The sequence below is a fragment of the Rhinoderma darwinii genome, chromosome 5, assembly GCF_050947455.1.
Source record: "Rhinoderma darwinii isolate aRhiDar2 chromosome 5, aRhiDar2.hap1, whole genome shotgun sequence".
Lineage (NCBI taxonomy): Eukaryota > Metazoa > Chordata > Amphibia > Anura > Rhinodermatidae > Rhinoderma > Rhinoderma darwinii.
Window position 1 is genome coordinate 33,704,829 of NC_134691.1, and position 18,646 is coordinate 33,723,474.

Here is an 18,646-nt window from a genome sequence, read left to right on the forward strand (position 1 = left end):
CCTCCATGCTCACTACAGCAGCGTTTTTAGGTGGTTATGCACATGGCTGCATTATAAATCCTTATTGTAGGGATTCATATTGCGCCATTTGTAGAAATTAATGGGTTCATACTGCACCTCCTTGTGCCTCTGATTCCATTTGGTTCCTCGCAGAGACACCATATGTCAGCACACGGAGTGACTATGTCTCCGTAATATGGAACTGTATGGACTCCATCAGCTATCATACAGGATCTGTGCAAGTGGCTTTGCCGTGTGCATCATGTCTTAGTTGTGTGACATGATAAAATTAGCTCTGCTGCATTGACATACTCTTTATAGATATTTAGATATATATTATTTTTGTAATGTTGCTGACACTCTTTATAGTATAAATTGGAGATACATTCAAATAAGTAGATTTGGCGGTTTTTTTAGTCACTATTCTACAAATTTATAATCAAGGGACCATTAAAGTGCTCCATCCACTAATGCATAAATGCTTCCTATTTGATAATGCACTCCATCTTGGATAAAGTTTTATATGCATATCTTGATCAAATCTTCAGTGACAAGGTCACCTACTGATTGGTCGAATAAATCTTTATATTTTAGACACATACTGACAGTAAGTGAGCCCTTAGGACCATGGCAAATATTGAAAATAGGAATCTGAGCTTCCCCAATGAGTTGTTCACCTTGAAATTAGTTATGTTCCAAGCTTGTAGAAGAATGTGAGGAAAAAATAAGTTTAAATCTTTTAGTTTTTAGCTTTATAAATGTATAATGTTTATTTATTTTACATCGTTTTTTCTGTATTTTTTTTACCATCGTTGGTGGCAATGCCATGATGCAAATTCAGTGTTTTTCTATAGAAAAAAAATGTTTCAAATAACATTCTAACCATTGCAAAACAAATCCAACATAGCTGGACAATGGTCAAAAGGCGACTTGCAATATGTTTTCCATACAGAACCACTGAATTTTTGCCACGAGTCGAGGTAATTCTTAGATTTTACAGTATGACACTAAGGTTGGATTCACACGAGCATGTTCGGTCCGTAAAGGACGGAACGTATTTCGGCCGCATGTCCCAGACCGAACACACTGCAGGGAGCCGGGCTCCTAGAATCATAGTTATGTACGATGCTAGGAGTCCCTGCCTCTCCGTGGAACTACTGTCCCATGCTGAAAACATGTTTTCAGTATGGGACAGTAGTTCCACGGAGAGGCAGGGACTCCTAGCTTCGTACATAACTATGATGCTAGGAGCCCGGCTCCCTGCAGTGTGCTCGGTCCGGGATTTGCGGCCAAAATACGTTCCGTCCTTTACGGACCGAACATGCTCGTGTACCCTACACAACTTAATTTTCTGTATTTTTTGTTTTACTGGTCTTGACTGACCCAACAAAAATGTGCAATTTGTCTTTTTTTGTTGCATTTTTAACATGACTTTTGTTTTTTGTTGTTTGTTTTAGATAATAGACTCCCATGTCTCTCAATGGGGGTTCATGCTAAAAATGCAACAAAAATCCAGTCTCAATCCAGCCTTGTATTGGTTATCAATACACCTGTTAAATGAAAGCTAAATTAAAGTTGTTTTACCTTTGATGAACTTTGAAAATTACAATTTTGTTCTCTGTAGAAATAGGTTCAGTATATGAATACAATAAGCAGATACGACTCAAGTAAAACAAAATATATAGTACAAAAAATATATAGCATTTCTCTACTTATCTCAAGATTAGCAAAACACACTTGAATTTCTGTACGAGCTAATAATAATTGGATTCCCTAAAATACTGTATAAACATGGCAAAAGGTTTAAACATGGCTAGATAATAATATCTTTAAATTGTTTTCAGAAGCGTGGAGTAAATTAGCAATTAAAATTATTGACCCAAGCTGAAAAACCACAGCGTTCAGCAGATTAGGGGTACCAATTACATCATGAAATAAAAATATAATGGATTCCAGTATGATAATGTTATGTACATAATCTAAGCTATATGTTTTCATTTTCTTAGTTTAACAGGTCCTTTGAGCTGAAAAAGTTTATTGTAACTATATTTTTGCTAGAATTTCCATTAAAAAAAAATGAAAACCTTTCTGAAGTAAAATTACCTTATTCAAAGGGATCTTGGGAAACTCTCCTGTATTATGTGTTATTTTGCTCTGTAATGTAATACAGTTTGGAACTATCCAACCAGTGTTGGTCTAAGGGCACATTCACACGTGGCGGAATTGCTGTTGAATTCCGCTGCGGACAGTATGCAGTGGAATTCTGCAGCAGCCGTTTTTTACATTTGTTTCTATACATTTTTAGGAAACTTAGTTCAGACGTTGTGGAAAATAGCGGTGCAGAATATTCCCTCCGCAGTATGCTCATTAAGGGCATGACCACACGTGGCGGAATTGCTCTGGAATTCCACTGCGGACAGTCCGCAGCGGAAATCCGCAGCGTACACGTTTCTCCATTGCCTTCCACAGCTTTTTAGTTGTGTTTGTTTACACGTTGCGGACAATTCCACTGTGGAGCATAGGCTGCGGTGCGGAATTTGGTGTCCGCAGCATACAATGGTTGTTGCGGACGTGTAGCGGACTTGTTGCGGACTCATTGCGGAATTTCTCCATTGACTTCAATGAAGTGTCAAAATTCTGCAATGAAGTCCGCAGATGTTATGTGTGCTGTGGAGCGTATTGGTTTTACTACCATGACATTTCTTCATTCTGGCTGGACCTATGTATTTCTAGGTCTACAGCCAGACTGAGGAAGTCAATGGGGCTCCCATAATTATGGGAGCGTTGCTAGGCGACGTCAGTAAATAGTCACTGTCCAGGGTGCTGAAAGAGTTAAGCGATCGGCAGTAACTGTTTCAGCACCCTGGAGAGTGACTTCCGATCACAATATACAGCAACCTGTAAAAAAATAGAAGTTCATACTTACCGAGAACTCCCTGCTTCTTCCTCCAGTCCGGCCTCCCAGGATGACGTTTCAGTCCAAGTGACAGCTGCAGCCAATCACAGGCTGCAGCGTTCACATGGACTGCTGCGTCATCCAGGGAGGTCGGGCTGGATGGCGAAAGAGAGACGCGTCACCAAGACAACGGCCGGGTAAGTATGAATTTCTTTTTACTTTTACTAGGGAAAGGGCTGTCCCTTCTCTCTATCCTGCACTGATAGAGAGAAGGGAAGTACTTTAACCTCAATACGCAACAGCTAGTCCGCATCAATTTAATGCCCATTTTAGGCAAAGCCGCAACAGAATCTGCAACGCAGATTCTGTGCGGCATTGATGCGGACAGTGGCGGAAGAAATCTGCCACGTCTGGGCATGCCCTAATTGTCTAATGTCTAAACTATTGTGAATCTGCCTAACAGGACAGGAGTTCCTGGAACATTAATCATGACCTGCAATACGTGAAAGGAACTCTCTGTGGAAAAATGAATACACTGTGTTATGCCTGGTGTGAGCCTGAGGGGGTGGTGCATGACACATAGAATCCATTTGTGTTGTCTCGCCCCATCAGGCCCTGCAATTGGCATAATTCAGGGGGGCAGATTTATTAATGTAGTTGTGCCTCGACTCCAGACAGTGATGCGCTAGATTTTTGGCGCATTTTAAATTCACTGCATTCATGGAATATTTGCCCCAAAAAGAACATTTTCCCACCATATCAGGTCACATACTAAGAATATGGCCGTGGATATGTCACGTCGTGATATGTTCCAGATATGTAACTGGTGACTAGTGCCAGTTTTGTGCCACAACTTACTGTACTGGTCTAACATATACCAACCAATAGGTGGTGTAAAGACGGAAAAAGATTCTTAACATATTCCAAGATGCTCCAAATCTATCAAACAGCATGCACGTCATTTAAAAACTTGGCACATCTTCAGCCTAGCACTTCTAGCTTTAGGTTATCTATTCTTAAGCCATTATTAATAAATCTGTATTATTTGTGTGCCCTATGAAATCCCTACAAAGAATATAAAATACAAAAATAGAAAAAAGAAGTGAGGGACTCACGAAGGTCAAATTGACAAAGTTTTTCACACATCTTTTTAGCTAAAACAAGTAGTGGATACGAAAATAATGAGGAAAGTTCTTGCTTTTGGGGTACATTCAGACGTGGCGGAATTGCTATTGAATTCTGCTACGGACAGTCCGCAGTGAAATTCTGCAGCAGCCGTTTCTTACATTTGCTTCTATACATTTTTATGAAACTTAATACAGACGTTGCAGAAAATAATTTTGCGGAATTTAGGCTGCGGTGCAGACTTTTCCCTCCGCAGCATGCACATTATGTTGCGGAGAAGAATTGGAATTTCACTGCGGATTTCAGCCTTTGCAATGAATTACCTGTCAAATATGCAAATGCTCGTGCAGATTTATTGCGTAATTGCCCCGAATCTGCACCAACATTTGCAGCGGAAAAATTCTGCCACGTCTGAACATGGCCTCATTGTTTTCCTCTTTTGGATCCACACCTGATTTTACCTAAAACATAAATAAATAAAAATATAAAAAGACATTGAAAACTAGTGTAAAAATACCTGTTCTATATGTACTTGTCCTTACTTTATATAAATTAATTCAAAATAGAAAAACATACACGTACCAAGTTCTTGGCAGAATACCTTTCTGCTATTTATTGTTCGCTATATCTGCAGGAGAGATAATCCAGTAAATTTCAGTATCTACCTTCATAAGATTGGGGAATTTAATTTAATTTAAAATATATTTTTTTTACTGATGTTATTTGGCATAGTAGATTGGGAATTTTATTATTATTATTGTTATTATTATTATTATGTTACCTAGTAATAAGAGTTGTGGCTACATTTTATCTTTTTTATTTTAGTTAAAACATAAAAAAGGTTGTGATTATTTTTTTAATACATTTTCAGCTTCCCTGGAGTAACAAGGACTATTTTCTTCAACATAAACATTAAAACTTCATATATTTGAATCAATCGTTGCACTTTTAATTATTATTATTATTTTTATAGGTTTTTTTTTAGAATGACCCATGGCATCTTTGGCGTGGTTTATATGTAATAAAATGATCTAAAAAAAAATACAAAAAAGAAGACAAAAGAAAAGTAAAATTAATCTTAATTGTTGTTTGATACAGCTTTGATTTAATTTATCCACGTGGGACTGGTAAATAATCATAAACAGAGAAGAGAAACCGGGACTCGATGCATAAATCTTCAAAAATATTAATTCTTACGCAATGTTGGGGAAAAAAATTATGTCTGGGTTCATTTGATTTAAGATATTTTTTCACGATCAATGTTAGTGACTATTGAACACATATAAATGATTATGGTGGGGCAAGTTTCCAAAATGTGGAGCAGAAATTTATTATACCCAATGTAATATGGTTTAAATTTGCCCCATTTACTGTACATGATATTTCAAAACACTGAATAATCGACATATATTTGATTCATTGACTCTAAACAGCCATTTTCATTTCCTAATGTTGCTCCTCCACAAAATAATATCACAAAATCAGCAAACATGTTTGGATGATGTTTTATGCATTATGTTTGGTGTTGGTAAATTATCATCCTTTGAGTTACATATTGATTCATTACATTACATTTTGGGCATTTCATATGCCTTATATACGATCATGTAATATTACATATTTTTTTGTATTCATTGTCACAAATAATTTTAAACATCTTAAATATAATGAACTTGGAGCATGATTTTTTTTCTTTTTTTCTCTCCCTTTTCTTTCTCTGCTACTGGTTATTGCTCTATAGTGGTTTTTGGCCAGTTTGTGTTTTTCCAGACGTCTCTCCATGACGTAGTTGAGGTATATGACGGAGCAACTCAACAGTCGCCTCTCTTATCTTCCCTCTCAGGATCTCATTCAGGTACTTTTTTTAATCAGAGATACCAATGGGTCATTTATAAAATGTTTTTTTTTTGTTTTTTGTTTTTTTAGCTAGTTGAAATTATTAACACACTACCCACATAGATATATGTTTATAACCCACAATATATCATAACCCTTCCTGACTCGAGTCAGCACAATGGTGAGGATGTTTCCAGGCCAGTAGTATGCAGTTCTGGCCTCCAAAATGTGCTAATATTTCAATACCTCATATGTATTTATAAAAAAACAGCATCAACAGTGATAAACAAAACACTATCCCTTATGTGTTATTTTAATATTTGAACATGAGCCAACCCCTTTGGGCACACTTTTTACTTTTTAATTACCAAGTTTCAGAGTCATGGGAGGCAACTGAGGTAAAAAAAAGTCTTTGGGGGCTTTTTTTATAATTGTGGTCGTCATCTTATCCATTTAAAACAGTAGGGCCAGGTGATTTTGACATTTAAACCTATATCCTTATCATTGTGCTATTCAGGGTCAAAAATGTATATACAAAATATAAGATACTTTAAATGCATCCAAAGTAGAATGTGGTTGTAACTAGTGTACTTGATTCTAAAGCTGGTCCATACACATTAGGCTGCTGTTGATGGATCCTGCTTACGATCTAATGTGTATGGGAGTCTGCTAGACATCCTCAAGTGCCCAGTCTGAGAAAGAAATGAATGAATGTTGAATTGTGTGTGACAATTCTTCTACTTTCTTCAGGGATTTAGCATATTCATAGTTATCCATAGTATAGAAATAATACTGTAATAATAATATAGTCCATAGTTATCCCTAGTTATTATCTAATATGTATTGCCAACTTAACCCTTTAAATTTAAAGATGTTCTGTCACCAAAAGTCATAATGAAGAGTATGTTATATGTTGCATTCTGACCCTCATAGAGGCCAGGAGTTCACACTGCTAATGTGTGTTCTGTCAGGGTTCCAGTGTTTTTGATAAAAAAGCTTATCAAAGTTCAGATACTTGTCAAAAAAACTGGAACTTTGACAGAAACCTGACGAATCTCATTATAAGTTAATGTGATCCATCAGGATTCACTGGGAAGAGTTTAAATAAAAGGAACCATAGTAAGAGGAGCAGCTCACTGGCCAGAGGGCTCACCAATGGCATATCAGTGCATTGCTATCCTATTGCACTAATGGCCAGCAACTTATCATTATTTAGGCACGTAGGTGCCCAAAATTACAGTTATCTATTTGGTAACAGATTCTTATTAAAATATAGACCATTGGTGACTAGCACCATTGTAATAATACCAAGTAAACCCTTTAATTTATTTAAACATTATTTTATTATTTATTCTGTAAATGAAATATTTGCTTGGCCTTCAGTAAACACACACTCACATTTGGGTTCCGAGCTGTATGTAAGAACAGATAATAACACAGTCAGACGTTTACTTTATTGACTTGTTAATACATTTTGTTTTATTCATTTTGTTGAGTAGGCGAATCGCTTCCACTAAGTTCTGGTAACCAGATTATTATTAAATTTACAACAATTGGACCAATGACATCGAAAGGATTTCACTTTGTCTATCAAGGTAAATGCCAATACCATCTTAACAATACATCCAACGTGTATTGTGCTTTTGCCTCATCCAATCGGGATATAATTGAGAGGTCACCACGCGTGCACAGCGATCTCTGGGGGCTGCTGATTTACGGCAGTGTTTCTCAATTTCCAGTCCTCATATACAGGTCATGTTTTCAGGATTTCACTATTATTACACAGGTGATATAACTCAATCTGTTTTATCAGGCACCTCCATATGTATTCGCTCTATAGGATATCCTAAAATCATTGGGGGCAATTCAGGATCCTGCAAAATAAACTGTAGTGAAACTTTGTATAATTTATATCTGCTATTATAAAAATCTCTTATGTACATGCAGTAGAGTCCAGAACATCTTTATTCATGTAATATGGTTATAGGATGAGGGCAGGCTGGGTTGTATGGTAAATTAGGGTACTGTCTTAAAACATAGAGTAGAAAAAGACCATGTGGCTAATCTAAAAGGCCTTTTTTTAATTAATGTTTTTGTTTTTAGGTATCATTTTCTATCATTTCTACTTTATATTTTTATGTATGTATTTTGTTCTTTTTTTATATTGCTATTGGTTTAATCAGTCTTAAGGCTCATGCAAAAGAGCATCTTGACTTGTACAGAGCTGTAATACAGCACTCATAGAAGTCTTTATGACCCTACTATACCGCCCGCATACAGTATGTAGGCTTTTTTCTGTCCGACAGAAAAAAAAAATCTGCTTTCTATTATCATATGGTATAGTACTGAGTTATTCCCCCTAGAACTTTCTAGGGGAGAATTTCTCCAATATAATGCACTGCATACCATACTGCGGCACACCGAATCCCTATAGGTCTGTAGTACAAAGCTGCAGGCTCTGCCATGTACAAACGGCCTAAGAATATATAGGTTTTGTGTATATGTATGTATATATATAGAGAGTATATATAGAGAGAGAGAGAGAGAGAGAGAGAGAGAGAGAGATTGAAAAATTGGGGCAGCACTCCAATGTAGGGGATGAAAAAAGAGGCGCGTTTATTCACCCCACAGGCAGGCAACGTTTCGATCCAGCTAACTGGGATCTTTCTCAAGCCTTGAGAAAGCTGTATCGAAACTTTGCCTGCCTGTGGGGTGAATAAACGCACCTCTTTTTTCAGCCACTACTTTGGAGTGCTGCCTCAATTTTTCTGTTTGCTATATACGTATATATATATATATATATATATATATATATATATATATATATATATGTGTGTGTGTGTGTGTATATATATATATATATATAAATATTGCGTTTCTGGATTACAAAACTTTTTAATACAAAAATGTTGGACTGTTCTCCTTCAATAAGTGTTTGTGTTAGTTGTGGTCTCCAAGAATATAATACAGAAATATAATCTTAATAAAAAATCCAAACACTGGTTTAATTTATGAATAAATCAATGAAACAATAAAAAAAAGTCTATATAAAAAATACAGTGAATTGTAAATACAATATTCCAAGTAATTTTGTAAAAAAATAAATAAATACGGCATAAAACTAGAAATGTTTTTTTTTTTCTTTGTTTATATTTTGTGTATGGGTTATAATGTTACTGATTATTTTAGCCTATTACGGAATATCAAACTGACTTGATAAATCATGTGAAAGCTGTAATTTAACTTCTATTCTAACAGCTTCTATGTGGAAATTGCTCTAATTCTGACAGAGAGGTAATTTTGATAAATATCTAAGTGTGTCTGTAACATAGACCTTTATGTAATCATTAGAAGTGTTTAATCATAGAAGCTTTGTGTTTGAAAACATTGCATCGGTTTTATTTTTAAATTACATATATTTCCTATTTTTGTGTCGAGAAGCTGTAGTGACTCAATTTGTTGTCGCTTGGAAATAACAAGCGATGGGGTTCTTTGAAAGCTTTTTTTTAAAAATGAAATCATATTGTTTCAAAATTTTGTAAAGTAATTGGCTCTCAAAAAAAGCAAAAAAAGTGTAGGCATGTAAAATGTTTTAATTTGGTGAGGCTACGACAATTTCATATTTTAACATAGCACACAACACATTCTTAGGCTCGCAGTATTTTGGTCAGTGTTTTGCTGTAGTATTTGGAAGCCAAAACCAGAAATGAAAGGGTCAGTTCACACAGAGTTTTTTTACACGTTTTTTGACGTGGAAACCACATCGGAAAACTCGTAAAAAAACTACCGAAAATGCCTCCCATTGATTATAATGGGAGGCGAAGGCGTTTTTTTCCCGCGAGCGGAAAAAACGTCTCGCGGGAAAAAGAAGCGACGTGCCCTATCTTTTGGCATTTACGTTTCTGACCTCCCATTGACATCAATTGGAGGCAGAGAAAGCGTATTTCACTGCATTTTTTTCCCGCGGCGCTCAATGGCCGAGGGCAAAAAACGCAGCGAAAATTGGCGTGCAGGCAGAGCAAAATATGCCTCAAAATTCCAAATGGAATTTTGAGGCAGATTTTCAGCCTGCAAAAAAACTCTGTGTGAACCCAGCCAAACAGAGAAAAAGTATAATCAAAATATTAGTATTTCTGTGTTTTGGATCCACTCCTGTTTTTGGCTTACAAATACTGATGCAAAATACTGACGTGTGAAAGTTGGGTTTATAGGAGAAGATATGTGCCCATAACGACCACTGATCGCCGATAATTACAGGTCGACTGGGACTCTTTTAAAGGGCCTTTACATGGGGAGATTTGCTGCCAATAACGTTGATTTTTAGGGCAGCATAAAATAATAAATCAGCCGACAAATGATTGTTTGCTCATTCGGCAGCTGATCGCTTCCCTGTTTACACAAGGCAATGGTCGAGAACGAGCGTTCACCCTATCATTGATCAGTGTAAATGAGCCTTAAAGAGGGCCTGTCGCCAGTTCAGTAAACCCCAATTCCCTACCTCTAGGCGCTGTCATTCTGATGATGTCAGTGTAATTTGTATCCCAAACCATTTTTTTTCTTTACAAATTATGAGCCATTTTCTTAGTTTGCTCATTTGGCTATACTAATTTGGCTGAAATGTCGCTGCTTTTGGAATAAACAAACCAATTTGTTCACTGAGTGCTGCCTGACTTTGCACTTTATATTGATTACTAAGGTACTTTGAACCGTTTACCCTCCAGGCGTGCACCATGTATTTTTTATATCTTATTTTTAGCTTGTTCTGTGCTGCTAGCATCTTCCTTATTAGCAAAGTGGATGAGATTTTAATAAATTTCATCCACATACTGCAGAAATATCTGCTGAGGAAACGTTCATAAATTGACCTATGGTGCGGAATCGCTGCATTTTTATTGCGGGTTTTCCCCTTTGAATTCAATTGGGAGGTCAAATCTGCAACAATTAGCAAGTGTTGCAATTTTTGCAGTGAAAGAACTTCCCTGCACCCCCTTCAAAACAGCTGATCAGTGGAGATCCCAGGTGTCGGACCCGACCTATCAGCTATTGATGGCCTATCCTGAGGAAAGGCCATCAACTTTTAGGGACTGGCAAACCTCTTTAAAAAAATGTATGTACATCTAGTCTAATTACAGATAAAAATGTTATCTCAATTGTCTGCTTTATTTATATATTTTATTTTAAGTATTTTAAATTATGTTTCCCAGCGGTCCCAAGGACGAGTGCCACTCAATGTAGCTCTGTACCGGAACCTCGTTTTGGAAAAAGAATGGGGAATGATTTTGCTCTTGGATCTGTGGTTTTCTTTGAGTGCAACCCAGGATACGTCCTCCACGGTTCATTGGCCATTAGATGTGATTCCGTTCCGAATGCGTTGGCTCAGTGGAATGACACCTTACCAACATGTGTCGGTAAGTATCTAATAATAAAGTATTTACTGAGGAGAATGCATTGACCTGAAACTTTTGTAATCAGAAATAGTCTATTCATCAAACAAGTAAGCCTTTAAAGTCGAAAGAAAATATCAAATACTGTTCCAGTAGGAGCCTGCAAAGATGAACATTTTGTCTATTGTCTGTTCTTCATTGACTTTTACTTTGAGTCAACCTACAACTGAACTAAAATGACCTTCGTTTTATCTTGCAACTTTCTATGATTCGTGTAACAATGTTTGACACAGGGTTAATATAAAAAGATAAAGATTGAAGACAAGGTGTTATGTTCTGTGAAATATCAATCGCTGTTCATTCGAGGAATTCTGAGATAATTACACACAGGTCCTCTCATGAAGAATCATTTTCTAACGTTAAAACTAAGATGTCATTTTTATGAATTTTCCTTGTATCTTTTTCCTGAATGTAGAATTAACCCACAGGTTTATTATTGCGATTGTCAGATTTACAACATGCACGATGAAGGAAAATTTAATTTATTTCAGAGCGTGCCATAACTCATTATTAAAGACGTTCTTTTCAGTCTGGATACAGATTTTTAAGAATCAATAGGCAAAAATGAAATTGCTAAGGAAACAAAGAATCTGAAGAATTTAGAATTTAGATTTATATAAATACATGTTTATATAATATTATTATTTGTTTTAGGATTGTAGACTAGTGCTACCTACTCCAGGGACCTGAAAATAGTAGAGGGTACTTCATACCAAAAATGTACCCCCATCCTTATATTGTGTCACACTGCAACAATCTTTATCCAGAGGTAGAAAGCCCAGAGCTTGCTCACCCATTTTTACCTCCTTTAGGAGAGAAGGGAAGTGTAATTAAATAACCCCCTCCAACCCCTGTTTGCCGAAAGTTAGAGATCCTTGTAAAGGTTCACACTGTTCATTTCCCTCATCAAATGACCCAATAGCCATGGCAAAGTGTTAACTACATGACGGACCCATTATTTTTTAAAGCGGTTTTCCAAGTTATTCCAAAAATTAGCAGGGGTAGGAGGGATGCATTAAAAAAATAAAGCCATTACTCACCTCACAGATCCCTGGCATTCTAGTGTCGCCACTCTGGTCTACCCCACCACTGTTTGTTGACATAGCTGCAGCGATGATGTACTTGTATACCCACATGATCGCTGCACCCAATCACTGGTCTCAGTGGGTATACGGCTCAGGATCACTGAGGCTAGTGATTGGCTGCAGCGATCACGTGGGTATATGGGCTTGTCATAGTGGCGGAGAGGACCGGAGTGGTGGTGCCGGAATGCCGGGAGATTTGTGTGGAGAGAAATGGCTCTTCTCTTTTAATGCATCCCTCCTACCCCGGTTACTTTTTGGAATTATGCGAAAATCCCCTTTAACTGTGGGTTTGTGCTCCAGATAGATCCAGTCTAGTTATTACTATTCTTTTTAGCAGGTCCATTATGTTTCTTAGGTAACATGGTTCTTATTAACCACTGACTATTGTATTATAGATATCTATTGGTCTGTTTGCTCATATCTATTTTTGAGTAATAAAATCTTATATCTGATATACAGTTTTTTGTGTGATGCTTGATTGCTGGTATCACAGCTTTCATTTTTCCTAGTTGACTCAGATTTCTTTGGGATATAGAAATAATCAGTGTCACCCACACACACAACTTTCACAAGGCTATTAGTGAGCGACCTCCAAAAGTCCTTAGTCATTAGTATGGAGTTGGTGTAGATATTATTAAATCACACTGATAATTTCCATGCTCTTTGTTATATTATGTAATCAAAGGATATTTATTCAAAATGTCTTGCCAAGAACCAACCAAACTGTTCACTCACAACTCCATTAATGTCAACGGTGTACAGGTAGCTGAGATATGGGGGTATGTTTGCTAGGGTTCCTTTCCTATAGAGATACTTTTGCTGTTGATAACATGGAAAACAAGTTTGGGCACAGTAGTAATCGGACTAACCAAATTTAGATCTGTTTGGTCAAGGAATTAAAAATACACCCAAGGGAGCCCCTATTTTAGACACAGGAATCTTGCGTATACATTGGTGAACTTAGTGTTCCCTCCAAGAAGCGACTACTTGAGAAAGCAGGATGCACACCCACAATAGTTCAAGATGGAAAAAAAGCACAAACACTTTATTGAAGTACACAAAAATACATATGCCCAAAAAGAAGAAAAGCTTAAGACGCAAGTAAAAAGGAGTAAACTCAAATATGATCACATGCAATACTGCAACTCTTCTCCGGTGATGACCTAAATAGTAAGGTGGGATCAAAATCAAGAGTAAGTAGATTTTCCAAAAATTCCAGATGTAACATAAAAAACTCCCTAGGCACAATGTAAAGCACTAGTTTGTTTCTGAGGAAACTAATTTTTGCATCAGCGATACGCGTGGAGCTCTAACTGTGGTGGTCACCTGGACCAAACATTTATTCTCTTCTCTCCCGTCCATTTATTGCTCCACTATTTTTCAACATTTCCCATATCATTTATATTCAGTTATTTCCCATTTATTGTAACAGATTTATTGCCTTCTCTTAAAGGGGTATTCCAGTTACAACAAGTTACCCCCTATCCGTAGGGTAAGGGGTAACTTGCTGGTTGGTAGGTGTTCGACAGCTCGGACCCCCACCGTTTACGAGAATGGGAAGCCAAAATTTGCCTGAACTCCAAGTTTGAACCGAGCGGCAGGTCGCTCATGCGCACTGCCGCTCCATTCATTCTCTACAGGAGCGCTGGAGATAGCCGAGTGCAGTGTTTGACTTTTTTCGGCGCTGCCATAGAAAATGAATGGAGCGGCAATGCGCATGAGTGACCTGCCGCTCGGTTCAGACTTGGTGTTCGGGCAACTTTGGGCTCCCCGTTCTCGTAAACGGTGGGGGTCCGAACTGTCGGACACCTGCCGATCAGCAATTTACCCCTTACCCTACGGATAGGGGGTAACTTTTTGTAACCGAAATATCCCTTTAATGTTTTTCTCATGTTTTTTCATTTGTATCATGTGGTTATGAACTCAAGCACATTTTTTTATATGTAACTATATATTCCTTTTTAGCACTTAACACTTCTTCCACATTTAGGGAGCAGTTTATGCTACATACAACACTTTATATTGTATCTGGGGAGTTTTTCATGTTACATCATGTATTTTTGAAGAATCTACTTATTACTTGATATTTTTTTGTCTTGGCCCGCCATACTTTTTGGGTCATCACCACAGAAGGGTCGCATTATTGTCTGTGAGACTGTGACCATCATTTAAGTTTTTTCTTTTTGCTTGTGTTTTAAACTTTTTACCTTAACCACCGAAAAAGGCCATACTTACAAATGGACACAGCCAGGTCAGAAACGCTGATGAAGGAGTGAGCAGGTGCTTTAAATAATAATAGCCACTCCCACTGGTCTTGAGGGGAGTGGTGTGTGGTGCATGGGATGTGTAGTAAGAAATAATAAATGAATAGTGTGTGTGCAAGTGTAATACTATAAGTGAAATATAGGGGGCAGTAATGAGTGAAGTGCCTCAATAGAAATAAATGGATAATGGGGTGCAAGTGTGTGAAACATGGAGGGATAGTGTGTACGTCATGAGGCACAACTTGTATAGCCAGGTAGAAGCCTATTTGTGACGCCTTGATAGTTCATAGAGCGGGCTACCCTGCTTGCTATGCCAAACAACAACACACCATGCTCTCCCAGCATCAAAGACCCGGCTGTGTCCAAGAGAAGCGAATATACGTAGTAATGAAAAATACCTGGGGTATTAGTAATCTTTTTGGCTGTATGTGCTTCAATAAAGTGTTTATGCTTTTCTCTATGTTGAACTATTGTGGGTGTGCATACATCTTTCTCAAGAAGTCGCTTCTTGTGTACAAAATGTTGTCTTTTTGACACTGGTTTGCACCCTTACCCTTATGTTTTCAACCGGTGCCCACCTCTTCTTTATGGTTTAATACAGTGTTACCTCCAAGTCTGGGGTCGGCAAGGGAATCTAAAGCTGCTTCTACATCATAAGACTCACATTTAACGACTCCTAATATCTTAGTTTCCCGACCTACGAGTGTGACATGCCGTGGGTGGGTATTGGGGTTCACTGTATTTAGAAACCACATTTTCTTTAACCTTTATCTTTAACCTCTACAGCAATGACATTTCTTTATTGGCTTTAGTAGGGCCAAAAAATCCTTGTTTTTCTAACCACTCAATCTTTTTTCTCTACCACAAGAAAGGCAGGAATGAAATCATTCAATATATGATGTACTGCTTTGTATAATGAAATGAAACAAGAGCCTCAAATCCAATTATTTATCAATCCTTAGATAACATATGCAGTTAGGATGAGATTGAGCTTGATCTGTGTTTTAAATGAAGTATAGAGAAGCTTATATTAAATTGCTCTAAGTCTCGGGTGTCCTGAGATTATTTTACTTACAGATATCAGTCATCAATCATCCCGCCAAGCCGTTGCTGGTAATTATTTAAACATTTTAATGTCACTGATTTCATATCCATCCAGTCTCCCACTGATGTGATCAATTATGCATGGCACAAGACATTACAGCTGTAATCTTTACAGGGTTAAGTTGTATTGTTCTACATATTCCTGCAGTCTTTCTGCATTTAAGGAAAGCTTCTGAAGGAGTTGATAATGCTGTTCTAAGACAGTGATATATGGCCTCCTAATGCTAATGACAATGCAACACATCAATCTTGGGTTTTTTCAGACTAATGAAAGCAGGCACAATATCTATTCCTATTACGACTCTGCGTCTTATCCTTTTGCTATATTTATCACTATAATTTAGATTTGCTTGTAATCAAGACGGTTATTTTTTTTTATCTACATTTAAAATGCATGTTCATAGTCCTACTACAATGATGGACTGTTGTATGTGATCTCACTATCTGGGCCTTTGGTTAGGGTCCATGACATGGGGCCCGCAACCCCTCAGTCAGATGCCACATTTGTTATAGAAACACTCTGGGCAAAACTAACATGTTAAAGTAGATCAAGTGTATTCTGGCTTGGATTGTTGGGAAAAGGCCCATGCCATTTATTGCTGAGGAGTCCATATGTGACCTCTTTCAGACGAGCATACTTGTAAACCTCCTTAATACTGATCTGTATGTCGTCAGTATTTCATCAGTATTGCATCAGTATTACAGATCTGTATTACTGATGGGCTGACTTATAGGGAGAAAATGGAATGACATAAGACAGACCCTATGAAAAACAGGTGCAATATGGATGACATATGTACCATATACGGACCAAATACAGATGCATTCATTTTGAATCACTCTCCATAGACTTCAATGGGCGTTTTCCATCTGCAATACGATGAAAGCAGTGCATGCTGCGTTTTTAAAATATGCACATATTTTATTTGCCCATGTGAATAGTCTCATTAAATAACATTAGCTTCGTATTACGGTCCGCAAAGAAACGGATGGAATACGTATGCAAAATATGCTAATTTGAAAGAGGTCAAACTCTTAGTCCTGTCTGCGGGAAGATCTCTTTTTCTAAATCCTGACCATAAATTGCTCTGAAATAATATTTGATAAACTGGATTTGGTGTATTTCGGCCAATTTTACCGCATTGGCCAGATGGCACAATCTACTAATCATTATAGAAAAACATCCTGATTACACAATGCAGCACATCTATGTGTTCAACTTCCAGGACACACTGTGGTGTTTCCAAACCTAATTCATATCAGTTTGTGGAATTTATTTTTTTCATAGACCTTATTTGAAGAGACACTATACACAGGAATCCCAGTTTCTTCACACGTCACTCTGATCATGTATAACAAAGTTTTTTTAAATCTGTTTCTTTAAAGAGGCTTTGTCACCAGATTTTGCAACCCCTATCTCCTATTGCAGCAGATCGGCGCTGCAATGTAGATAAGAGTAACGTTTTTTGTTTTTTTTAAACGAGCATTTTTGGCCAAGTTATGACCATTTTTATATTTATGCAAATGAGGCTTTCTAATGTACAACTGGGCGTGTTTAAAGTTATGCACAAGTGGGCGTGTATTGTGTATGTACATCTGGGCGTTTTTACTTCTTTTACTAGCTGGGCGTTGTGTATAGAAGTATCATCCACTTCTCTTCACAACGCCCAGCTTCTGGCAGTGGACAGACACAGCGTGTTCTCGAGAGATCACGCTGTGACGTCACTCACTTCCTGCCCCAGGTCCTGCATCGTGTCGGACGAGCGAGGACACATCGGCACCAGAGGCTACAGTTGATTCTGCAGCAGCATCAGCGTTTGCAGGTAAGTCGATGTAGCTACTTACCTGCAAACGCCGATGCTGCTGCAGAATCAAATGTAGCCTCTGGTGCCGATGTGTCCTCGCTCGTCCGACACGATGCAGGACCTGGGGCAGGAAGTGAGTGACGTCACAGCGTGATCTCTCGAGAACACGCTGTGTCTGTGCACTGCCAGAAGCTGGGCGTTGTGAAGAGAAGTGGATGATACTTCTATTCACAATGCCCAGCTAGTAAAAGAAGTAAAAACGCCCAGATGTACGCACATAATACACGCCCAGTTGTACTTTTACTTTAAACACGCCCAGTTGTACTTTAGAAAGCCTCATTTGCATATAAAAATGGTCATAACTTGGGCAAAAATGCTCGTTTAAAAAAAAAAAAAAAAAAAAGTTACTCTTATCTACATTGCAGCGCCGATCTGCTGCAATAGGAGATAGGGGTTGCAAAGTCTGGTGACAGAGCCTCTTTAAGAAAAACATTGACACCAATCACTGGAAAATTTACAAAGAACCTCAAAAGGTAGTTGTTACGTTTGTTCAGAAGATAGTTGTACGGCTCCCTGTTACAGATGCAACCATCTTTATCTTGACTCTGATAACTTGTTGCAGCGTGATGTCACACAACAAAAGCCATTGAAAGAGTCAAGTTAAAGTTTCTTGACATTGTGTATTTAATGCATTAAAAGTCAAGATAAAGATGGGTACATCTGTACATTAGTCCCTGAACATCTGAGTTTACCTTAATGGAATATTTTCGAATGGCAAATTGACCTAGTTATGCAGGGGAACCTTTCTCCATACTGCTGCATAATGGGGCACATTTTAATAAAAAAGATGGATGATAACCCCTATGAAGGCTGTAATGGCGACCATGGTAGTTGACGCACAACTTTCCCCAAATAATTAAGACATTTCTGAATAAAAAATGAAAACAACTGAACAGAAGAGGGTGAAGTAATGATATATTTCTAAGTGTTGTTTTCTATTAGCTTTAATATATTTGTTTTATATTAAAAGCTTTTAATATCCGACAAGAATGTTGTGTTGCTATGGGATGTTGTCTAATATCTTACA

The 18,646-nt window shown here is 37.6% G+C and overlaps 1 protein-coding gene across 6 annotated transcripts in view; it reads left to right on the forward strand.

Moving 5' to 3' along the window:
- CSMD3 (CUB and Sushi multiple domains 3) overlaps positions 1–18,646 on the forward strand; it is a 1,175,227-nt gene that overhangs the window by 911,966 nt on the left and 244,615 nt on the right. For 4 of the 6 annotated variants that reach the window (XM_075825814.1, XM_075825808.1, XM_075825811.1 and 1 more), the window contains 3 exons: positions 5,763–5,876; positions 7,357–7,452; positions 11,062–11,265. In XM_075825814.1, coding sequence (XP_075681929.1) covers positions 5,763–5,876; positions 7,357–7,452; positions 11,062–11,265 — 414 coding nt within the window. The remainder of the gene's footprint in view (positions 1–5,762; positions 5,877–7,356; positions 7,453–11,061; positions 11,266–18,646) is intronic. The other 2 variants (XM_075825809.1, XM_075825813.1) reach the window with 1 other exon arrangement.